Raw genomic sequence first — 25431 nt, forward strand, 5'->3', positions numbered from 1 at the left:
TACAATTAAAAAAACTCCGCGTCAATCTATATAAATACTACAAATAGCTTGTAAACGTCGAATACATTAATACCAATTTCTATTGAAGTTATAAAACCAAGAGTAAATTAAACTAAAGTTAAATTCATATAAAAATGTTACAATTTATTAAAAAACAAATAATGCATAAAAAAATGGTATAATATATAAGTAATGTTCTATCATTTTTTTATGAGTGAATGAACATTTAAAATCTTTAATGATGCTGACGTTTCATGGGAAAGTGGTACGGCATATTTATCGATTCATTGGTGCTTAATCATCCATGCTCTCTCGATGAAGATCCAAACCGACTTGTCAAATTGACCTCGACTTTTACTTTCATACAAGGTCTAGGACATCATTTGTGATTATTATCAAGTTTTTGATTTAATTGGCGAATCAACATGTTTTTCTCTCTATTAAGCTCTGAAATAATATTATCTACATATGTCATAATAACGAAAGACAATAAGTATTTTGTAATTTTTAATAAGAGAATTCAATCTTTATATTAATATTAAGTTTCAGTAAATTTATATATGGCCGTGGATAAGTTTTCTTTATATCTCGGCTTATCTTTAATTAAAAAAATAATTATTTCCTTAAAGAAATTTATATGAAGAAAGACAAAGAAACTAAATTGTAAACATCATAAATACAATTTAGTAAATATAAATTGTCAAAAGATTTAACACTTGAGATAAAGTTTTTAATATCTCTATTTTATTTTACGTTTATACTTTACGTTTTTTTTTTGTTTACATATTACTTTCGCGCCGTGCCAAGCATGTCATTAATAGTACGTTGCCGCATTTGAAAAAGGATTATGGCTCAACACATTCCGGTAAAAGCTTCTGAAATTTGTTTTAGTCGACAGGCGCGATTTTACTTTCACCATTCTAGGTGGGAGCATTCTTCGATGGCAGCACGTGTATCTTTCTTGTATCTCTTTCTTTGCGATGACTATGGAAAGTAAACCGCATCTGACACATCGGGGTCACAAAAAGGATGTAGGGTGACGGAACTGCGAAGTAACACGTAAGCGACTATCAAGGATAATGCGAATGTTTCCTACTTGTGTAATCTTGGTTGGAAAAGTCTTACGAGTATAACACGCAAATATGACGTAGCTTACGTAGCGTAATACATTAATGATAGGAATGAAAAACGCATGTTCGAATTATTCACAAGTGTATAACCGCGTGCGAAAATACTTTCTTTGTTCATAACAAGAAGATTAATTGTTTCATTTCAATGCAAATTAGTCAAAGAACATTGTATGCAACGTTAAATTACTTCGCGATATTTTTCTATCCTATAATCAAACAACAATAATACAAGATTGCAGGATAGCAAGACTATAATTTCTTATCGAGTCTTACTGATTTCTCATTTTTAGCCTTACCACAAATTTTCCAAATTTAAATTTAACTTTTTAGAATGTGAGAATTTTTTCTGAAGATATATTAGATATTTCAGCAACAATTTTAGCATCATAATGAGCTGAAAAGTGATTGATGAAAGGAGGCGGATTAAGGAGGATGTACGAAAACAGAGAACAGCGAATATGGATATTAAAAGCTTCGTTTATTTCTCAATTTCTTTTATCCTTTTTCATATTATGAATATAATAACGATTCTTATCACGCTTTGTCGAAAGTACATATTATCATCGGAACATCGAGAATGTTGGTCGAGAACACCGGAATGAATTCGATCGACTTCAGCATTTCATTTTGCTGCGGTTTCTGCTCTGCGCCAAATTCCACTATGGTGCAATGAACCTCATGTACGTCGATCGAGTTCTTCCGGAAAGCTCAAACGCAACCTTCCACCTCGATACATATATTCTCCTCGCTCACTGAATTAGATCGAATCACATTTCCGTTTTCTATCTAAATTCCTTAAACATCTCTCTCTTTATTTTTTTTCTTCTCTCTCATCGATTAGGAAGTAGACAAACGTGTGCGGAGCGTTTCGACTGACCTAAGCGACCTATTTGCGGCCAGCGTAAACTAGAAAAACATACGCAGCCTTTGTAAATGTTCGCGATTTCTCTTGTATCTTCCTCTTAATGACTAAACACCCGAAGATTGAAATAACACACGAAGAAACTGGAGCATGCAAATTCGAACGTGCGCGTGTGTGCGTGTATGTGTGAATAAGTGTGTTTTTGTTACGTGTCTGCTATATAGTGTTTTCTAAAAAGTTGCGTATCGATAAAACGAATGTTTTCTCGAAGTACATCCGCTTTTTTTTGAAAAGATTTCTTTTAAAAATAAAACGGAACAAATTTTATAGGAAGGTTTATTTCTTTCAAACTGTCTTAAATCTTAAATTCACACTTTCAGAGATTGTACGTGTTACGAAGCTGTGGAAATTATTATTTCACGAAACTTTCCACAACTTTGTTATAGCGTGCATTTATACTATAGTTCTTTGATAGAATCTATATTTTTTTAATAAGGCTTTAAGACAGTTTGAAAATAAACTCTTTAATTTGGAGCTTGAAGAAGAATTGGCAATTACAAATTTACAAATTTTTCATTTACTTTAAGCGCAGCTATATCTTCCTTAAATATCTAATTTGAAAATCAATAGATAATTGAAATGCAGTAATTCAATGTAATATAAAGCTTAATTACTTTGCTAAAAACGAAATTTTGAATCTTCAACATTCAAGAATTTTTTCAAGAATAGAGCTCTAATATTAAACTAAGGAATATTAAGTATACGTGTATAATGATTTGTGTTGCTCGTATATTGCAGCTGATGTATTTCTGAAAACAGTGAAGTAATAAAATGGAAAGCGAATAGATTATATTGATCGCGGAAAGCGGATAAAATCTTATTGTGGAAGTACAAAATTGGAAGAGTAGAAAAGGCCTAGGAATAGTTAAAAAACGGGCTTAGAACTTGTGAAATGTCCACTGTGTATCCGCAACGATATTAATAATAATTCTTGATTAATATTAACGTTTTAGCAGGTACCTTTTTTGATAATTGAAATCTGTTATACTCTTTATAGTCTTTTATATTTTAACACAAATTTAGGATTAAAACAACTAATCTGAATAAAGAGTATACATTGGAATTAAAATTGGTATATAAATTAATTTATGAAAATATATGTCGCATCCCTTTATATGATTAAAATACGCGAAATGGTATCCTCATCAATCAGGGTTTAAAATGGGAATATTTGGCAAGAATACAATACTGTATTTAAGCTGTAGCTAAATTTTTAACTAAGTTTGAATAACTTTTTAAGGAAGTATTTGTGAAGTTTTTTTATTTAAAATTGAATTTCTTATTTCGATTCCAAACTACTGATCCTTCGTTATAATGTAGAAATATATTTTGTGTATTAATTATAGCAATTTAATTATAATAAAGATAATTTTTTTAAGTCATAACATTGAAATTTGATTTTAAAATTATTTTCAATATTTTTAAGGTAAAGAATATGAGGATAGAGAATATTAAATTTTAATTTCCAATTAATTTCAGATGAAATCATTTGAAATAATTTTTAATTCAAATAAAGGAATACAAATATACATCTTAATTAAAAATAATAAAAAAAACTTTAAATATTAAAATTTATATTGAAGATTAAATGAATTAGGAAGCCCCAGAAATATAAGTGCAAACTTGAGAAATGATTCAAGATATAGCGATTCGCTGTTCATAAATATAAATATAATTCGTTGACTAGATGATGTAAAGCTTTGTAATAATATATATATGTAACGTGTTTGTTTTTAGCTCGCCTGTTAGGCCTTTGATAACAAAAAAAAGTAACGCGTACAGGTCCCACAATCACTGGATATCCTATAACCGCAGTTTCTTTGGTTCATTTGGAAATTTTTCCTTAGCAAAAATCGAGAAAAATCATATTTTCTTATACGTTCCTAAATTCAATATTAAATATTTCCCTGTTTAAATAAAAATTCTATTAAAGTCCTGAAAAATCAAGAAAAAAATATATTATTTTTGTAATTTATGTAATTTGATCCGCCAGGGCTCTTGAAATTAGTAGTTAATTATTCAAGAAATTATAGGTTTGACATTTTCATCGATAGGAAAACTCAATTCCAAAGTAGCCAAGGAATTCGTAAGAATAATCTGAGAGAAACGACCGACGGTTATAGCATACCCAGTATGTTATGTAATTTATGTGTATATATGTGTGGAATAAATGCGCCCCGTGTTGTGCTCCATAACAAGAATAGTGTTGGAAGGATCATCGAGGCGCTTATATAGCATGAATAAATCGAAGATAAAAGATTGGAGAAAGATGTATGCACGATGTAACGACTTATAATATATAATTTATAGAAAAGCGAAAAATGGATCAGCGATATATTACCCTCTTTCTTTCATTCTCTTACATTCTTTCATACTTTCTCTCTCTTCCTCTCCCGAACCGGCCACAAATCGGTAAAATTGCGACTAGAAATAAATATTGATACGCACTATTCGTCTTCTCGAGCGAGTGCATTTGCACAACGAATCTGCGACTCTGACTTTGGTTGCCGAGGTGATATATCGCGGAGAAAAAGAATTCGCCTCATATCATATATCTATTAATTAACATTATCCACATATGAGCCATATAAAATGATTGACATATCATATAATGTAATTCCAATTCCAATATCATATAATGTTTTCCATATGCGTATCCTATCAGTTATAATTCCCTCCATCAATACATATAAAATTGATTTTTTCTAAAAATATCCAGTGAAAATCGTCATTATACTTTCTCAATTTTTAACATTGCATATTTCTGCAAATGAATTTGAAATGAAGATTTTAATAAAATCTATTTGAATTGATTGAAAATAATCTTGTCAAACGGTTCCTCTGAAATTTAAATTAGTTATTATTCAGTAATTATAGTTTATCGGTTTTACTGATAAAAAAATTATTATTATAGTATTTTAAATTGATCGAGAAATTTGTAATGACAAGAAAATTTTAAGATAATCTATTCTGTATATTTGTATTGTTAAATATTCATAATTTTTTATTATAAATTATGATATTTCTATTTATGTATATGTCTATTTATGTTTTCATTTCTTTACATATTTTTTTTAGATGTACAATGTCATAGTTGGATATTTTTAAAAATTTTATAATGAATTTAGATATCACAATCGCATTATAATCATATATTCCGTTGATGTGCTAAAAGCTTACTTACAAAATTTGTTAAAATAATCTTACTTTGAATAATTATCGACGACTTTAGTCTAGAGAAATAATGAAAATAAATATTCTGGCTTTAATAATAATTACAACGAATATAATAATTATAACATATTATTTCCTAAATAAATAATTACTTAAACCTTACGTATGTAAAAAAAAGAAATTACACAATAAAGCATATAAGATAAAAATATTGAATAATAATAGTGTTCGATTCGATCAGATCGTAATGAAAAAACTTATTTTTTCAAATCGCCTTAAATTCAAGCCTCTAAAAAACAAAATATCACGGAATGTCTTTAGTACACATTTATAACACAGCCTGTGATATATTTTTCATTAAAAAAAAATATAAATTTCAATAAAAAAAAATAATAAACTTAAAATAATTTGCAAATAAGTTCTTAATTCTCAAATAACTGCTAAGTGGAATTATGATACTAAAAACTGTTAATATTTTATAATATTATAGTACTAAAAACTCTGTGTGTGTGTGTGTGTGTGTGTGTGTGTGTGTGTGTGTGTGTGTGTGTGTGTGTTAGTATTTTATATTATAATGCGATAGATATCTTCAATTGTTTCATTCTTTATTACGGCTTTGTCAATTTTTAAATTGCACGACTGAACGATGTAAAGCGTACTAAAAATTATTAACGTAATAAAAACGAAATGAATGCACACCGAACAGAAAACATCATAGCAACGACGATTGCATAATCGCGTTGAAAAGGCATACGCTAAAGTCGATACTCGTAGCAGTAGCAGTACATCGAACTTGTTTCTCCGCGCGATAAAAAAATTGTCGCACACAGACTGCATATCTTTTAACGTTATCTAACTGCATGTCTAAGCAAGTGCGAAATATCGTTGTAGAAATACACACGCGTTATAATCTGGATAATTTCCGGTTGAAAAGGCAACCGACTTTTATCGCAAGAACAATTTTCCCCACACAGAAACGCCGTCATAAAGTAACCTCGCGCTCTCCATTTCTTTCTCTTTCTTGTCTAATTACAGATAAAACTGTGCGTTGGAATGAAAAGTTAAATAACGTCAGACGCTTTAGAAGGGAACCATCGCACGCAACGTATGTAAGCACGCCTAATGATTTTGCAAAACCGCATGCGCGAATATATTAAGTTTAACGCGGAAGTTTCGCCGTGTAATTTCTTATCAATCCTAAATAAATCTTTCTGCATCTCTATAAAATTATTACGTACGAATACTGTAACACAAAACTCTTTCATTTCAATAGATTTTTAGTGGACATTTCATGGAGTTCCCGCAAATAATTTTGAAAAGCTATGTCGTTTGAATTATAACAAAAGCGCGTAAAAAACATCCGAATTAATTTGAAAACTAATAAAATTCTATTTTCAGTTATATGTAATTTCTGCGGGAACTCGGTCTAGGATGATTGTATTCTGGAAAATATTTTTATTGGCTTTTAGATTTCTCTATCTCTCACGATAATTTCTAATTGCTAACTAACGACACCGATGGACGAAACGATTGTTCCCTTAAGGGAAATGTCATCGCATTTTGTTTAAATACCTATTTTTAGTAATTCATTATTTCTAAGAACATACGTTCCTTGCTCTCCTTGATATGCTCGAAACGCGACTCTCACTTTTAACATGAAATACTTTCAAACTTGCTTGTGCCTCCTTTTAGCTTCATTTTTCTCACTTTCTGTCACTTAAGAGATCATCTTAAAGAAGTTACCACATTCTTATCTAAATTGTGTGACCAGAGAAGAAGTTATTCTTTATTCGATTTATCAATAGCTTTAACCAGGATATATTCTGGCGACATCCTCAAGATGTTCAAAGGATATATGGACATCTTCAGGACGTTCCTGGAATGTTTGAAGAAAACTAGTTTCTTCTTAGCTATTTGCAATCCATCATTTCTGCCTTTTTGCCGTTTTTTATTTAAATTCAATTCAATTAATAAATCTTTCAAACTTGCTTGTATTCTTACTTTTATAATTCTTCGAATCTTTACATGTCTTTAAACTTACGTCCTGAATTTTAGTATTTTTAGAGATTCTATATATATAGGGGCACCGTATATAATTATTTGTATTTTGATAGAAATTATCATAATAAAAACAAAGATAATACGGAAGAAATCGAAATATTATGCAAACTTCTTCACTGATCATACTTTTACATTTGTCACATATTGTCATCAGTAACGTCCCGACAATTCAACTTGGAAGCATTTACTATCGTGTGTTTATATTCAAAAAAATTAAATTTTATATAACTTTACTTTGAATTTACTTCTTTGAATTTATTCAATGATGAAAGCTACGAATTAAAAAATGATTACTAATGATCACATGTCTTTAAAAAGAATAGCAATAAAATGTTCAAACTATGGAAAAGAAACAACGTGATCATATAATTCATTATATAATTAATTGTAATGACAATGGCAATTTGTCATTTTATTATATAATATATGTTATATACATTTTTTTGTGTATTAGATGTTATATATCCATGATTCTATAACGCAATTTATATTCCGTATATAATATATCATGATATATATTCCAATATTGCACCATTTTATACTCTCTTTTAACGTGATGCGCTTTAAAACGTATCACATGATCATCAATCGTTCATACCGCAATGTATTTTATCTTGTGCGATAGAACCTTGTTTTCATTATCACGTAATAAATGTATCACATACATCCAAAGTAAATTCAATTTGGTATTCTCTTTCGGCGTTAATATTTGTCATTATTTGCTACATTTTTACTTTTTTCTCTCTCTCTCTCTTTTTCTTCGAGGCACACCGCGTGCGATATCTTCACTAACGACTGACGTTAGATTCGAGACTGTCACGAACGAGGGAGGGTATAAAATGAACGAATATTCAGTCTATGTCAATCACATCCGTATTTTCCGCTGATCCCTTTCGCTGTCGCAATTTCCGGCGCAGCAGGACCGATTTAAGGATACTGGACGACCTTGGACCCGCGACATCCGGCCGCGGGATATTCTGCTACGCCGCTTTGTGCCTCTTTCTTTGCTCTCTTCTCGCCGCGTTCGAACTGGGACTGCCCGAACTACCACCTCTCTCGCAATCCGCTGTCGGCACAGGTTTTAGTTCTCTGTAAAAGTATACGCGTTGAAGAATCCCTTTGCATTCTTTTGCAAACTTAAAATGACGCAAAAACGTCGGCTACATCGCGAAAATATATCGCGAAAAAAAAAAAATTTCGCTGATCCAACAATTTATAAGAAAGAATCGCTTTTTTACAAATATATTAAGAAAAATCGCATTGTATATAATTTACATTTATTATTACAGTTAGTATATTCCATAAGTAAGAAATAATACCTACAGAATAAATACCGGTCAATATTTCTAATATATCTTTATAATTTATATTCTTAATGTATACATTGTTCATATAAAAATAATGCAACAATCTTTTTAGCAATTCTTTAAATTAAATTTTTTTTAGTGCATTATATTAATAACTAAAAAAATTGTATTCAGAAATTTTATTAATTTGTTTTATATTCTTTGATTTTTATAATTAATAAATTAATTATAGAATGTTATAATTAATAAATTTGCTTTCTTAGTTATACAAAACAAACACATGAAGATATGATGATTTTCGACTCACTTTTTGCTTTCAAATGCAGAGTTATAGTAAATTATAAAATCATATATATACAGTTTAGTTCTTTTTTAAATTATGATATTTAAAAACCCGTAAAGTCAAAAATATCAAACCATTTTATTACACTCGAGTTTCTCGAAACATTTTCACAGACGTTTTACATCTATAAATCGAAAAAATCCGATTAATTTCAATGAGGCAATGGTATGTTGTTATTAATTACTCACCTATAATTAAGTAATTCTTCGTCATCAGGCACTCTGGATATAAGATCGAGGACCTCATTATTGGGCACGGAGTGAGGCCTGAGGATTTTCCTAGAGAACTTATTGACTCCCCAAGCGAGGATTAAATACCGGACAGGAATAAAATAGAGCACGACCGCCCCAGCAATCGCCAGAAGCATTGCCAGGTAACTTAAATAGGGGATCGTGAAGTTGAAGAGATTCTTTACTTTCTCGCAAAGACTAGCTATATAACCAATCGAATTCTGGACTGTTTGCGTCACTTCTTGAATCGCCTGTAAACGCTCCTTCAGACTTTTCTTTTCCTCCTGAAAAATCATTAATAGATAAAATACGTAGAATTCGTTGCTTAAACATTTAAAAAAACACACTGATTTCTGAAATGACATTTAGATGTTTCTTAATTGATTTTGATTTTGATTTGCTCAAATATTTAACGAGCAAAAATTAGCATTAAAAAAAGACACTGACGATTGCAAAAATAAAATTAAACCCATTATAAATTAATATCAAATGCAAGACAAAAACATGGATCAAAATTAAAGAAAATTTTTAATCCGATAAAGATCGACCCAAGAAAAATTAATACATATATTATTTGAGTGGTTAACAATCTTTGCAAAATAATTAATTAGTCTTCTGTATTAATCGAATCAATTTCATATGACATTATCTATTCTTATATCTTATCTAAATGCGATACGAATATACCGTTAAATTGTAATATACGACGGAACTACGCTGTTGTTCATAAAGATAACATCTTTATCCGGGCACTATTGTGATTCATAGAGCATAACGAGATGCATAGAATATCCAATGGCGGTGCTTAATTTTAAACAGTATGGCTTATTTCTAATACAAGAGAAATAATTCTACTAATTCTACTTTAATTAATTTGCATAGGGTCGAAGGTTATAGCGTTAAATAATTATTGGATGAAGCACGGTATATAATGCGTAAATGAGAATTTGCCATATATTTATTATTATTTTATAAATCCAGTATGAGTATTACTTGCACCATTTCTTTAACTATATTAACGAATCGATGCAAAAAACTTTTTTGTAGCAGCAAACTTTTGTAATATAATTACGGTATAAATATAGATGATGTTTTATTTGATTTTTTTAAATGAAGAATTCTATAATTTGCGACGCGAATAAATTAAGAATTTTGTAATTTTCGCAGATATAATAGTAACGCTCACTTTGTCTTTGTCGTCTTCGTCATCGTCATCGTCCCCCGGTGTCGGCGGGCAATCGTCGGACCCAATCTCTGCATGATCTTGAAACTGCGAAGTTGCGTATATTAAAGGTGCGCCCGTTACCACTGCGACCTGTCCGCAAATCCAATGATTGAACCCGCTCCTCTCGCCAGTAAGCTGATAGGTAGCAAAGAAATTCGACATGCAGCATTGCCAGTAAAGAAAGCGGAGGTAACTTGCACTTATGCAGGGATCATGTCAGATGTAGAATATACAAAGTATGTATAAAAATATATACAAAGATTATAAACTTATATAAAGAAGTACTACAATTTTTGTTTCGTTTATGAGATGTCAAAGAGTAGTTTGGAACAGTTGATTTTTAATCCTACTGTGTCACATAAATCCATTTAAATTATTTTTATTTACAAGAACTCTGTAAAGGGTTTTGTATTAATTGTATGGAAAGTTAAATTCCGGTGGAATGAATTAGTTTTCACATATGAACTAATAATATGGTAACTAATAATATGATGAACAAAAGATGGAAAGCTCCATAATAGATAGTTTTTGAGCTATGGTGTATCAAAGATGAATTATGTTAAAGATAAATGGTATGTCAAACACTTGCTCACATTTTTTTTGTATATATGCTCAAAAATTAATCGTTATATAAGTCTTGATGTATCTTTTGTTCACCACATTATAAACTACATCTAAAATTAGCTCATTTCAGAACTTAATTTTTCATATAATTAGTACGGGGTCCGTTTGCTTTAATATTTTTAAATAATTCTAGAAGTTTCTCTTTTTTTCATGACTTTTTTATTTTTAAATAGTACGAAATAAATGAAAAAAAATGTTTTTTTATCAAAAATGTATTAAGATTAGATATAATGTTTATATTCAATCCCGAATGTATTAAATACAAAACACAACAAGATTAAATGGTAAAAATTTTTCTCAAAATTTTTTAATAAAATTTTTCAGAATTTTTTAGAATTTCTGAATAATTTTATAACTTTTTAGAACATTTCTCGGATGTTTTAACAATTTAGAAGCGCCAAGAAAGTTTACATCTGTTTTAGAATTCTTCGTATGTAAATTCCGAAATATTAAAGTAAAAAAAGCATCACAGACATGCACAATTTAGTCTCAATAAAAAGTGTTAAGAAAGAGAAGAAATTCTTCTACGATATTAAATCGCAAATAGGACATGACATTTTTACATATATATAAGGATTCCAGAAATGATGTTACAAAATAGGAAATATAAATCTGGAAATATAATTTGATAGAAAAGAAGAATATATTTTATTCATTACATGATAGTACCAATGCTTTTCTTATAAATATTTATGAGAGGCAATAGAGAGCGAAGAATAAAGATTAAAGAATTAAAAACAGACTTTTTGAATTAAAGAATAGTAAGCGTTTCATAGCATAGCAATTAATTGGAACGATTCAAAACCACATGCTAAAAATAAATCAAGTTTTAATCCATTGCTCAAGAAATTGAAGATATAAAGGCTTTAGATTTTACAATTTAAAAGATGCATCGCATCTACATAGCAAAAGTCGATATTATTAGCTTTAAAAGCCAATGTTCAATAATAGTGTTTAATTTTCCTCTTATCATCAATTATATTTATTTAGAATATAGACATGCGAAAGAGTGCCGGATTAAAACTTCAATAAAGCCAATAACAAAAGTGACGTACCAGATAATACTTTAGAAGAATCAATAATGCCACGCCCGGTATCATATACGGTTCGAAGTAGTAACATCCAAGAATAAAAATTACCAGAGCGAAGATGCTTCTCATCTTGCTTTCCCATTCCCAGCAGCTCCTAACCGTAGGATAAAGTAAAAAATAGTATCATAAATAGCAGCAGTGACATAAACTGTAGAATTTATTTCAGTTTAAATCCAATATTCTTCTTGCCATGAATATATTGAAAGAAACACAAACTACAAAATTTTTTAGAATGTATTTCTTTCGATAGGAATGCTATACTGTTATATAGTTCAAAGTCTAATTAATTTTGATTGAATTTTCTTGATTTAAAATAAAAATATGTTTTTAAAATTGTGTGACATATATTTAATACATGTAATTTTCGCTATTAATGAAATGGTAGATATGTTCGCAGGATTGAAAAAATAAAAATTCACATCTTCAGTAATTCAAATAAAAGTTAAAGTCACTCACTGTATGTATTTCCCTATGTCGATGAATATTACAATAATAGCTTTGAGCCTGAGAACATTTCGCAGAAAGACTTGTCTTTTGAATTTCACTTCCGGCTCCATATACTTCTTTTCCTTCGGATTAAGCGTTCGAATGCATGCTCTGAATATGTTCCATATGACGGTCATTTCCAAGAGAATTTGAGGACAGTTTCCTTTCGCACGGCCCCTCAGTTTCTTGTCCTTCAATGCGTACCATCGTTTTTCGCCGTTACGAATTTTTAACAACGGTATTGCTACCCTCCCAAGGAATTCCACCTTATGATCCCGATCTTCGTCGTACACCGTCACTTCCAGAACGGAATTGATGTCCTTTACATTACTGTTGAGAAACAACAAAATTTACTCTCTCGATTACATCTGAATAGCTCAAATTTTGATTATATTTTTGCACTTGATTATATTCAACTTTTCTTATTATCTAATAATGCACGTTGATAATTAAATACGTTGACATTAAATATAATTAACGGCATTCCGATTAAGATATAACTTACAAGGTGAAAATTTTCTGCCAATTCGGCGTGAGAGTTTTATACTCCGTTTGCGTTTGTAATCTAGAATTTACAAGCTCCAAAACACAAAAAGGATCGCTTTTACCACCGAGATCAGCAGCTGCAAGACCCTGTGCACGATATACCTGTAAAAAGATTAATCAATTTAAAAATAAATAATTTAAAATTAAAATATAAAATTTATTTAAAATTTTGTTTTATTTTAATTTATTAATGAAAATTCTTATAACAAACAATGGCTAAATCTTTTTATTAAATTATTGAAATCGAAAAAAGATATAGATATATTTTTCTAGAAAAATTACTTAACGGAATTATATATGATTTAATTTTTATTGACAAAAATAAATTTATCAATGGCTTTAATATATAATTTAAAAAAATAAAAGCATGAAGTCATAAAGCAAATAGACTTCTATAGATTTAATTATTAATAAATAATAATTTTTAGTAACGTAACTTTATCACAGTTCAAATCATGTCTGTTTATCGATTAATTAATGTTTAATGTAAAAGAGTTGGCTTATTATTTTAGCCAACTTAAAAAAGCCGCATGCTTTTTGTTCAGCAATCGAATGTGTTTTACTAATTCATAGCATTAAAAAGTCATTCCGAAATAAGCGCGTCATAATAATAATATTGACTAGAAATGTTTTCTCTTTACTTCAGGTCTCATATAACAATATGTCAATATATTTATACATAATTCATATGGCAAAAATTATTTACAATAATTTAAATGATAAATAATTTAAATGAATCTACTATCAATATCATTATATGACATATCCATGAACTGGATCACCAAATTCTAACAGCGTATTTTACTTGTAGAATAAAATTTTACCGCAAACAGAATTCAATAAAGATAAGTTCTCAGATCTATAAATATATTAGAACTTTTCTTCATTCTGGACGTGACAAAATAATCCAAAACTTGGCGATCTATTTCGGGAATATTCTATACATTAATTATTACTCTTCTTACTTAGCTTCTTATGCTAAAAAAATTAACATTCCAACGTTAGCATGTTAATATACTAACATGTTAGCAATTTACATTTAATCGTTTCTAATTACCTTTACTGTCAGGTGACCTACGTCACGTATCCTTTGTAAAGTGTTCGTAATGGAATACCGTTGGACCAATTGTGCTTGTTCTATTGGCGTTTCCTCGTGTATGGCCAAATCGCTGATTGTCTCGCTGGCTGTAGTACCACTTATCGTCAAAAGTAAAAAGATATTGCCCGAACCATCCTCAAGTTCGCGCCATAGCCGATACGTCGTCTCCCGCTCGAGAGTCGCCAGATCGATCACTGTCTTGCCCATTAAATCGTCCTGATGACTCCTATCTCTGTCCCAAACCGACACTTCCAATTCTTGTCCCAAATATGGATCCTCGTAGAGGTGGAGGTCGAATTGCTCCAACCAAATTGGATTCAGTGTTTTGTTAACGACTTTCGACTTGTATTTCTCCGTGCCGAGCCTGCAAATTAGGATACGGAATTCTAGTATTTATATAAGGAACTTCAGCTATAATTTAAGTTCCTCAGTTTAAACGACTGCAGTTTGAATTGTTAATATCTCCGAGATTTCATTCCGAGATTTAATTTTATTGTAACATCAAACAGAATAATTTCCATTTTACATAAATAAAGTGAGCAAATACGATATAATATCAATTAATTATATCATCGACAACATCAATTCATATCTACGTTTATATTGATATTATAAATCTTTATAAACATGTTAAATGGGATAAAATAACAAATAATAAAAGATTAAAGAGTGAATTAATTAAAATATTTATATCATGCTGTGCTTTAAAAAGAAATATACTATACTCTATATATATATATATATACTGTAAATAAAAATAAACGTCATCAAATAATAAATATGAATGAAATACGGAGATACTATAACTTGAGCAATTTAATTATTTTTAATTTATAACAAGCAAATAAAAAAGCAATCTGAAATATTCTAAACTAAAATATTCTAGCAAATTCTCTGACACAAATTTTAAAGCGATATTATCCAAATAAAAAACTGTATTCATTGATTAAGCTATGCATTTTATATTAGATTTTATGTACCGAAACTTCACGTAAGGATCCGACAAACCGTCTATGTCCATTGGCAATAAATTCTTCGCCTCCACGAGCACAATTGTCACCACTGAACTCCATATTTGTGATTTCAATCGTCTATTCACGTCCGCCAATCGATTAGTTCTCTGAAAATACTGCAATGTGGAAAAATAGGACACTAAATAAAATTATTGCTAGAGAGACAAATTGTAATGTAGAATTTTTATTTCAATATAACATAGTTATCGCAAATTTAAAATAATAATAAGTGCGCATAGTTAAACGCTGCGATTGTTCGATTCTTTTTTTTTTATTGAAAAAAATCTCAAAAACAATTTGTGAAAAACAATTTTTTATAAAATTGTTTTCTTATAGTTTTAATTTTATCAATTATTCCTGAGTTTAATGTTTATAATGATATTACTGCAAAAAAATGTTATTTAATAATGCTCTGATATGGAAGTAAATAAATATTAAAAATTTTTTTTGTGGCTCTACCCTATGAATGTCCTCCATTTTTCCCTTAACATTGTCCTTCAATCTATCCAGAAGATCGTGGCGTTTGACTTCTTTCACTTCCAAAATGCCGGAATCATTTAAAACATTTGCATTATCCTTTACATTTTCCGTATCTGAGAAAACTTCTTGATTGTTTAGCTGCGTGATTGAACTCGCTGACTCAAATCGATCCGATCTTGGAGAAGCAGTCCGATTTCGTAATCTTCGCCAATGTTCGGTGATTTTGCTTTCGGTCCTTTGTTCATCATTTCTCGCGATTCGTCGATTTTCCATCAGACTACTTTCAATTTTCGGTTCCTCGTCTTCTCTCTTTGCCGGTGTAAATTTGAAATCGTACGTGGATTTCGATATAATATCCTGATTAATATCCGTCAAACTGTCGGTTGTATCAGTATCGAGTTGACAGTGAGTTAACGTGTAGTCAGAAGGCCTGCGGTGATCAGTGATCCACGTCTCGATCGGTTGCAGCCACGTATGCTTTTCCACGTTCTCCTCCCAGATTCGTTCTACCTGATCTTCCAATATCCTCTCTATCAAATCCACCTTCCGCCTCAGAGAACTTCTTAACGAATCCTTTGCCTTCCGTTTCTTGATCCCAGACAGGTTTTCGGTAGACGACCCTTCAATCATTCGCCTCTTCCAAATTCCTATCATCGCCGATGCTTCTTCGAGCTTCGATTTCTCGTTTTCGACAGCGCTCGATCCTTCCTCCGTAATGTCGGAAATCATCTTGACAGATAGTTCTTCGGCTCGTTTCATCTTCGGGAATTCTTTAACTGCAAATGTATGCTGAATCCTCGATTTTTCGCCTGCGACGGAATTTGATTCTCTCGAATTCTTCTCGATTTGAATATTCCCGCAAAAATTCCCATTCGACGCCAAGACACCAACAGTATTTATGGCAGCGTTGCATTTCATCTCGGCAAAATCCTTCTCGAATTTTTGTTTTGATATGGATCGATCCAATACCGTGATAGAATATCGTTTCTCTTGTTGATCCGCGAGTTTATTTCGATGCAATCCTCTGGAAGGCACGTCAATATCGGATGATCTATCGGTAGACAACTCATCTATTTTGTTAGACACCGCATTGGAAACTACGTAAATTTCAGACGCAGCATCGATTTTAGATACATCGTCTTGAGACATAGAATTAATTTCTGATGTAACTTCGATCTTAGGCACAGCATGAAGTTCACTTGATTTATTTACATTTAATTTAGATAAGAGATCTATTTTGGGCACGGTGTCCATTTTAGACGCGACGAGCGCAGTTTCGTTCGGATTCTCACTCTGCATGATATTAATTTTGCATATTTTGTCGATCGCTATTTTTTCCAACTTCGAATGTGTTGTGACATCGATTTCTAATATGTTAAGCTCAAATAGAGATTGAGAGTACTATCGATTTCAAATTGAATAATTTCTCAAGTCTCTCCTCTGTAGTGATTGTGCTGTCACGAATAAAATTTGCTTTAAACACGTTTTCGAATAATCCGCACAAATATTGCATAACGGATAAATTGTGAATATTTTTCTTCATGAAAAGTGTTTATAACGAGTTATTTTCGTCGATGCTTTTATTACAAATTCCTTAGTTCTCCTTGTTAGTTAAATGACTGTGAATTCGTTCTCATCTTTCGATCGGCTTGCATGTTTCATGGATTCGCGTCCAAACAGACAGAGTCAAAAGATCGTTTCGTGTTCTTTATCTTTTATTTGTATATATTACTCTTATGATACGTCATTTTTAATAAGAGCGATTAAGCATGTTTTGTATGAAAAAAGGTGTCAGTCATCAGATTTCATAATGCAACGGAAATATACAAGCTGCGTTTAAACATGATGAATCTACATCTTCGTATAATATGTGCATGCGTTGAAAAATTTTATAGTTTTATCAAAATAATTAATATTTTCCAAATATAAAACGTTAATTACACTTATATGCACTGTATATTCTTCTTATATAATAAGCAAAAAATGAAATCTCTTATAGCCATCACAGATAATCTGAAGAACTCACGCTAAAAGTTCACATTTTATACAACGCAGCGACTGATTCGCGCAAGAAAAAAAATGCGAAAAAAACGTATCCGTGAGCATAGATTTACACACTGACTCAATTGTATATTATCTTAGTTTACAAAAATCATAGAGTGCAAATATAAGCACTTCCTCACAATGATCACAATATTCAATATTGCCAATTAGTGATGAGTCACAGTGAAAAATATAAATGAGAAATACAATTCAGTCACACTTATACAAGGTAATCGGAAGTCTCTTATCAGGAACAAAGATGAAGTCGTTACTAACGTATAATGGAATACATTTCCGTCGGGTATCAAATCGGTACCGCACTGATAACTTGGAAGCACCTATCGTGCTCATAAAGTAAGACGGCAAAAGTCGTCTGACTACTAAGTCGTTTCTTCATTGGCAACCTGCGAAGCATATCGGCTAGCTGGGCTTCTCTTTTCCCTCTCCATTCTTCGCACAAGAAAGTGATGTCGGCAAACATTGAGACATTGTGTATACACGATGCCATAACTGCGATGCACGATATTCTGATGTAGCTATTTCTCAACTCATATAGAGAAAGCAAGAAGATATCACAATAGCAAATTTGCTTAACGCGTATCCTGATGAAAAAAAATTCGCTGAAATTATAGGTTTTGGAATTTCGGCGAAATTGCTAAAAATTTACTGAATTTCACTGAAAGCTATATTTTTCAGCTAACATATTGAAAAATCACTGAAATTGAACTAAAATTGAATTGAAATTTCTTTTATAAAAATTTCTTGGAAATTTTTATTAAAATTTCTTTAAAATTTTGCTAAAATTTTGCTAAAAATGAATTTTCTAGCTAAAAATCGCTGAAATAAAACTGAAATTTTTCTGAAATGCTGAAATTTCGCTGAAAAATATTCCAAAACGTGTACTAATTTCAGCGAAATTTTTTCATTAGAGTAAAAAAGAAAAAAATTATTCATTTAATTGTGTGAAAATCCTTTTACATCTTTAATTTTTAAATTATTTTAGATAGCTATCAAACTAATAAGATTTGAAAAATTTTTTTAAATAAATACTTCAAAATGATACAATTTAAACAATTAAATTTCTCAAAAAAGAAAAGAAAATTTATTTTTCAACCTGAAAATTATTAATTATTTAATAATACTGGTAAAAGAATATATTTTTAACACGATCAAATATCGTTTTCATTTCATAATCTTTAAAAATTCACTCTTTTTGAATAATAACGATTTCAACATTTTTTAAATAAAATTAAGTTAGTTTATTTTTGGTGATTGATAAAATAATGTTTATTTAACCCATTCATGATAACTCATTCACAATAACTCGAAAATCATGTTTTTATTAGATACTTTTAAAGTAAAAGAGCGATACTATCGTCAGCGTGTACTATCATCAAAATAAAATATTAAATTTTCTTAGATGCTTTTTCATTAATTATTTTTTCATATTAAATATATTTATTACTCTTTCATTTCACATTAATTATTATCATAATTCATTCTTTCCTGAATTAAATTTCAAAAAGGATAAAGCTCGGATGCATTTAAAATAAAATAAAAAAATTTTTAGTTCCCGATCCATTATTATTGATCATAACTACTGTCTGAGAGATCTGATCTAAAAAAATTATTGTTTCGAATTACAGTATTGGATTACGACCGGCTATTAATATGTTCGGTGTGATATATGGGAATATGTCATACGTAATGTATAGACGGTATTATGTACACTCAGCCGGTCTTATAAGTATACAGAGGGTATCCGATACCCCATTGCAACAAGTCATATTTCACCTGACAGTTTTTAGTCTCGCAATCGATATTTTCTTAATGAAAATATAGAGAGAGGTCAACTATGATTGCATTCGAGGAATGTGCTATCAGCGTTATTGTGACATTCTACGTTTATTGTTCATTAGATGAAAATAAGGATAATAAAATGGCGCTAATATCGCGCTCGTCAAACGCAGCTTATACCGCGAATTGTCAATTCAATAATCATGTATTCATTTACTTGTATTTTATTTTTTGTATTTTAATTTCTGTTTCTCGATTTTACTTTATTATTTTTTTTTTTAAAGAAAATATTAACAGATATGCAAAATTAAATTTTAATACAGAACGATTTGGTCAATTTTTTAAGATTAAATTGCTATCTTTAAAACTAGACGAGCAATGATTTAAATTCGAACTGTATGCAAATTGCACGTAATAATCAAATCTTAAAGATCTTAAAAAAAATATTCCAAATATTATTAAAAGTATAATTATTAAGACTAATACAAATTAATTAATGGAATTATCGGACTGCGCAGTGTGTGTAATTATAAGATCTAAATGACCGCAATACATCTGAACAAACAATGACGTTATTCCGAGAAGACCAAACTATTATGTAAATTATTATTAATTCATAAATAAATTGGATATAACGTAATACTCGAGAGTTTCAACTTAGTTATTTCTCGCGGAATGGCGTTTAATAATAGTTAATACATAAGTGGAGCTGCCGCGCGATAAGGGCCAGGCCTTGCACTCCACTTTCAACGACAAGTCGATACCGTAATACGGACACGAGCGCATACTTCCCTCACAACCCAGTTTCCCATTCTTCATACACACGCTATAAATATACGCACATCTCTCTACTAAGACCGAGAACGATCGACGCCGGGAACACTTATTGTTAGTTTATAACCCCTTTACGATGCTACTTTTTGTAGATATTTATTTAGTTTTTTATCTTAAATATTTGTTCGTATTATGTATACGTACAGTTGCTTAACCAATCATCTTTCAGATAAGTCAATCAAAGAGAAAAGATAAAAGAATTTCTTAATTCGATTTGATTGAAAAAGATAAAAAATACCTGTTCTTTTTCTTGTTGATTCCTTGGCCAAAGTGTAGCTGTCAGGTAGATTTCGCCTAAATGTTGCTTTGGTCTGACTGGATCTTTAAGTTCTAACGTTATATCCTGAGAGTGTCCGAGATCGAGTTGAGTAAGGTCCAGCAGAGCAGCCCCCATAAAGTCATCCTGCAGGCCCCAATCGTAATCGAAAACCTGTCAATACGTAGAAGTCGTTTGTTTTATGATTAATGTTATAGGTTATAAATAATAGAATATACGTAATTCTGAAATATTTTTATTTTAATATAATTAATACAAATTATTTTTCAAACATCTAATTGCATTTTATAAACAATTTGAATAATTAATTGTATTAAAATAAAAAATTATTCTCAATAGAAATTTCTGCTTTTGATAAAAATTGAAATTATTGAATGTTAACAATCTCAGATAGCCAAGTAAAAAGCAGATTTTTTAAATGCTACACATTATGCCAACAAAATGACAACAGAATTTGATGTGCATAATATTGTTGACAGACCGCTAGAAAAAACGTAACAAAATCTGCAAGCATCAGATAACGTCGGCAGGATCTGCTCAGTTTCTATCAACAATTTGCCTTCACATTATGTCGACAGGCATTATGTTAACAGGCCTAATTGCGAACGCAATTGATGGCAGACTGCCGTCATTTTCTGCTGACAGTCTGCTAGAAGACTGTAGACATTTAGCTATCTGGGAATTTTGCCTTTCTGCATTTTATATATATCCAAAATTTTGATATAAGAAAATTGTTAAATATACCTTGATAGTAAGTGGCTGAAAAGGATCTTCTATCGGTAAAGTAACACTTTCGTCCCAAATTGGATTTAAATCACGATGAACGGTTCGCGATTTGTGCAACAATCGCCCTGAACATTTTACTTTGACATAAGGATCGCTGGCGCCTGAAATTATAAAGCGAATCATAAACTATATAGCATGAATTTATAGTTATGCAATAAGTATAATTTTCTATCTTCTCATGGGCTCAAATGTTTGTTTTAAGCCATATTTTATTTATAGACGTACACATAATAATATCCACACGACTTTAAACTATTACAGGTTTTAAACAATATTTTTTATAATATGGTATGCAATATATTTAACAGTGTTTACTTTACAAAGCAGTTAGAATAGTTTATTTAAAAAAAAATGCAAATATAAATATATTTCGTATATTTCTTCTCTGACCAAAAATACTTAAAGCTCTCTTTCTCTGTTACCACATCTGTCCATCGCGACGAGATTTGCGCCTCTTCTTATATGCAAACGAAGTTGGAAGAAGGCATGTTGCCTCAATGCCTGTTCTCTCCTTCGAATCATTTCGTCTTGAAGAAAGTCGCCGTCTTGACTGTAGGATCCTCCCTGAGGTTCCTCGTTTGTATATCCTTCCTTCTGAAAGCTCACAGGTCCTTTGGAGAATCCTTCGCTGCATTTTCCGGCGTTATCTTCTTGCACAGTCACAGTCTTTTCTCGGCTACTGCGTGCTAACGGAGATTCTGCGCATTCAAAACAGATCAAAATGGACGTGCTTTATCCACTATCGGTTTTGGCACTCGGTGTGACAGCAATAACCATAATTTTCACATAAACGTGGTAATCGATATAATAATCAAAGATCTGACTTTGTTTTATCAAGTTTTTTATTAATTGTCAGAGATTTAAATAATATATAACTTCAATTTTTGAGTTTTCCGATAAACTACATTTGACATATTTAATTAATCATATCTTTAATCTTAGACAGCATGTTAAATTTTTAAAAAGTTTAAAACAGTAGATATTATTTAAAAAACGATATGTATTAAATACATACGAATTTAGATAAGACTTTATTACAATTTTATGATTTTATATATTCTGCGAAGTCTGCCAAATAAAAAATTAAATTATTGAAAAAGTTTTCCGAGATGATGCAAAAGTAAAAATTCAATTAAATGAGGAGACCGTAATTATTTGTCGCAGATACGATTTTATAATTTTAAGTCGCATTAAAAGATTATATTGCTATAAAATAAAAGAATAAAAGAAATCTTTTAGGTTAATCCGTTTAAGTATGATGAGCACGCCAATATTCGTGCTGGATCATTTCGAATTAATCAATGAGGTCTAAACGTGCCGCGCATATCGACTTTTGATGTTAAGTACAAATTGTAAGCTCGATATTCTCATCCGCATGATCCTAAATTAATACACGTTATATCACTAAAAGCGCAATAGTTGCACACTGATAATCAGCGCTGTGTACAATTTGAATAAATAATTGTATTTACACGTATAAATTGCGAATGCAGAATTATTTACGTTAATCGTTGAACGTGTTCCTCCAGTTAATTATTTAGATGGAAATAACAAATTTTATTCCATATAATTACAAATTTTGTTCCATAAATATTCAAAATCTGTATTTTCTTAATATGCAATCGCGGTGTTAAATGTCCAGATAATACACTATTATATCGATTTCTTCAAACTAGTGTTTCTTCAGACAATATTAATTTCACAATTAGTTAATAAATAAATATAAACTTTATTAACGTAATATTTTTTCAAAAACTTAGGGAAATTTGCCAATGGAAGCCTACACAAGATATTCAGTGTGATAATAATCACATGATTCATGTATTGCAAAAATATAATATAATTACAGTTTCGACATCAATATTGTGTCTTCTTCAAAGTGCAAAAAATATAATCTTCCAGTATACATTGAATTCATTTGATGTGTGTTGTTAAAAGTGTAAAATACATCGTTAAGCTGTAATTTTCGTCAAGATTGTAATTGTTGTATGAGAAGTCAATAGCAGTACTCATTTGTTTATCAGAAATAAAATTATCAAGTATGGGAGTAACACTCATCCACAAACAATCATGATATAATGGATTCAATATATTTTTTAACACCAGAACAACAGTTTAAAGAAATTTTTATTACAATAATGCATTGACCGGACAAAAGTTTTATTGTATTTTAATATATTCATGTATTTTTATATATTTTAAATATGTCTGTCGTAATTAACTGACTCATATTATGTAAAACATGTGCACTTAAATGTGCATGTATATTCCGACGTGAATTTGTAATTTGTATGTTCCATCAGAGTATTAATTTGCATGGTACAATTATTTCATAAAAAGGATCAATTGCCGAATTAGGTAACTTGTCAAACTTAATTGCTTTAATAAGATTGGAAATAAGACCACTTATGTTAGTTTAAATACCATTACTTTAAATACGAAGCGCTATTACAGAATGTTAAGATATTGAACTATTATATATATTCATTTAAATGAATTAATTTCAGAAATTACAATTGCATGCTGATATGGTTGTTGAACTTTCATCGCAATCAATCTAGAATATTAATAATCCCTTCAAATTTAATTTTAAAAAACTATAAATTGATTTACTTAAAAATGCAACAACTTCCGAATAATTAGCTATTAAAATAAATTCAACAAATATTAATTCTTCAATACTCTAGAATCCGTGCGACCTAGACATAATTCCAAAGGTTAAATCTTTTAACCCTTTAACAGTCATCTGTATCCATAGATCAGTGCGTTTCAACTTTTATCGTTCAAAATAACGACTTTGAAAAAAAAAAGAATAATTGCACAAGAACTTGAATACGACAAAGACTTGATAAACGAATTAAAAAATTTTTTTAAGATAACTATAATACAAATATTAATCGGAAATGTAAACATGGTACTTATCCGATAATTTTTACAAATAAACTGGTGTTTCAAATTTTATCATAAAAACAGAAAACAAACAAACAAAACAAAGTGAATTTACAGGCTTTGTAATTTAATAAATAAATTTAATAAATAAATTGATCAGATCAAAAACTGCGTGTTTCTTAAGTTATAATCAAGATTTTATTTTTTAAAACATTGAAAATGCTCTATACATATATTTGAATAACTGAATTAAAACAATATTTGATTTTGATCAAACCACTGATTGTTATTTTTCTACGCTCTACGCTTTAGAGAATAAAATTCCGATTAAAAAATTTTGAAAAATATAAGTGAAGTTTTTAATTTTATCAATTAATTATGGTATTAAGACCCGCAACAACGTTACTTAAAGCGAGGCTTAACACTTTTTCTGTCTTTGTCTCTTTTTGAGTTTAAAACGAGAGTTAATTCTTTTAAGTCTCGCTTAAAGTCAAAGTGACATTAGTGCAACTGAGTCTAAATATAATATTTAATGATGTAATTAAACATGATTGTAATTATTATATTATAATGAAAAGAGTATTAATTATTTAAAGAGTATTAATTATTTAATTATTGAAAAATTATTGAAATTAATTATTAACCATTCAAATAATTCATAAAAAGAAAAAAATAAATATTTTTATTCCTACAGATGTGAACGTTTATACGAATGAACTCAATTTCTCTTGCAATAAATGAAGCTATGGAGACGACAATTGAGGTATTAATGTTTCACCAAATATTGGTCGAAAAGCATTACTGCAAACAGCGCTATTTATACTTCATGCACAGATCCAATTCACGATGCATTTAATGCTGCGTAGCAGGTATATTGCAAAACTGTATATGCAATTATCACGAGAATATTAGGCACTAAATTTTTCAACTTTGTATAGATAGTACAACGTAATTCTTCAAAATTTTCAACGCTATTTATGACAATATATTATCATTTATATATTAAAATTTTTTAAATTACTTATATTTTAAGTGTATTTCTTAATTTCTAGGCTGCTTTTTCCTGTTTAATAA

The 25431-nt window shown here is 30.0% G+C and overlaps 1 protein-coding gene across 5 annotated transcripts in view; it reads right to left on the reverse strand.

The window, feature by feature from the left end:
• Positions 1–7822: 7822 nt before the first annotated feature.
• LOC108690691 (multiple C2 and transmembrane domain-containing protein 1) overlaps positions 7823–25431 on the reverse strand; it is a 21056-nt gene continuing 3447 nt past the window's right edge. The window contains exons 3-14 of one of the 5 annotated variants that reach the window (XM_018198105.1): positions 21891–22166; positions 21427–21569; positions 20644–20835; positions 15711–17132; positions 15219–15367; positions 14197–14602; positions 13099–13241; positions 12564–12923; positions 12072–12201; positions 10354–10527; positions 9126–9451; positions 7823–8376 (exon numbers count right to left, since the gene is read on the reverse strand). In XM_018198105.1, the coding sequence (XP_018053594.1) occupies positions 8268–8376; positions 9126–9451; positions 10354–10527; positions 12072–12201; positions 12564–12923; positions 13099–13241; positions 14197–14602; positions 15219–15367; positions 15711–17132; positions 20644–20835; positions 21427–21569; positions 21891–22166 (3830 nt within the window). In that variant the 3' untranslated portion in view covers positions 7823–8267. The remainder of the gene's footprint in view (positions 8377–9125; positions 9452–10353; positions 10528–12071; positions 12202–12563; positions 12924–13098; positions 13242–14196; positions 14603–15218; positions 15368–15710; positions 17133–20643; positions 20836–21426; positions 21570–21890; positions 22167–25431) is intronic. The other 4 variants (XM_018198101.1, XM_018198103.1, XM_018198102.1 and 1 more) reach the window with 4 other exon arrangements.

The sequence above is a fragment of the Atta colombica genome, unplaced genomic scaffold (assembly GCF_001594045.1).
Source record: "Atta colombica isolate Treedump-2 unplaced genomic scaffold, Acol1.0 scaffold35, whole genome shotgun sequence".
NCBI lineage: Eukaryota > Metazoa > Arthropoda > Insecta > Hymenoptera > Formicidae > Atta > Atta colombica.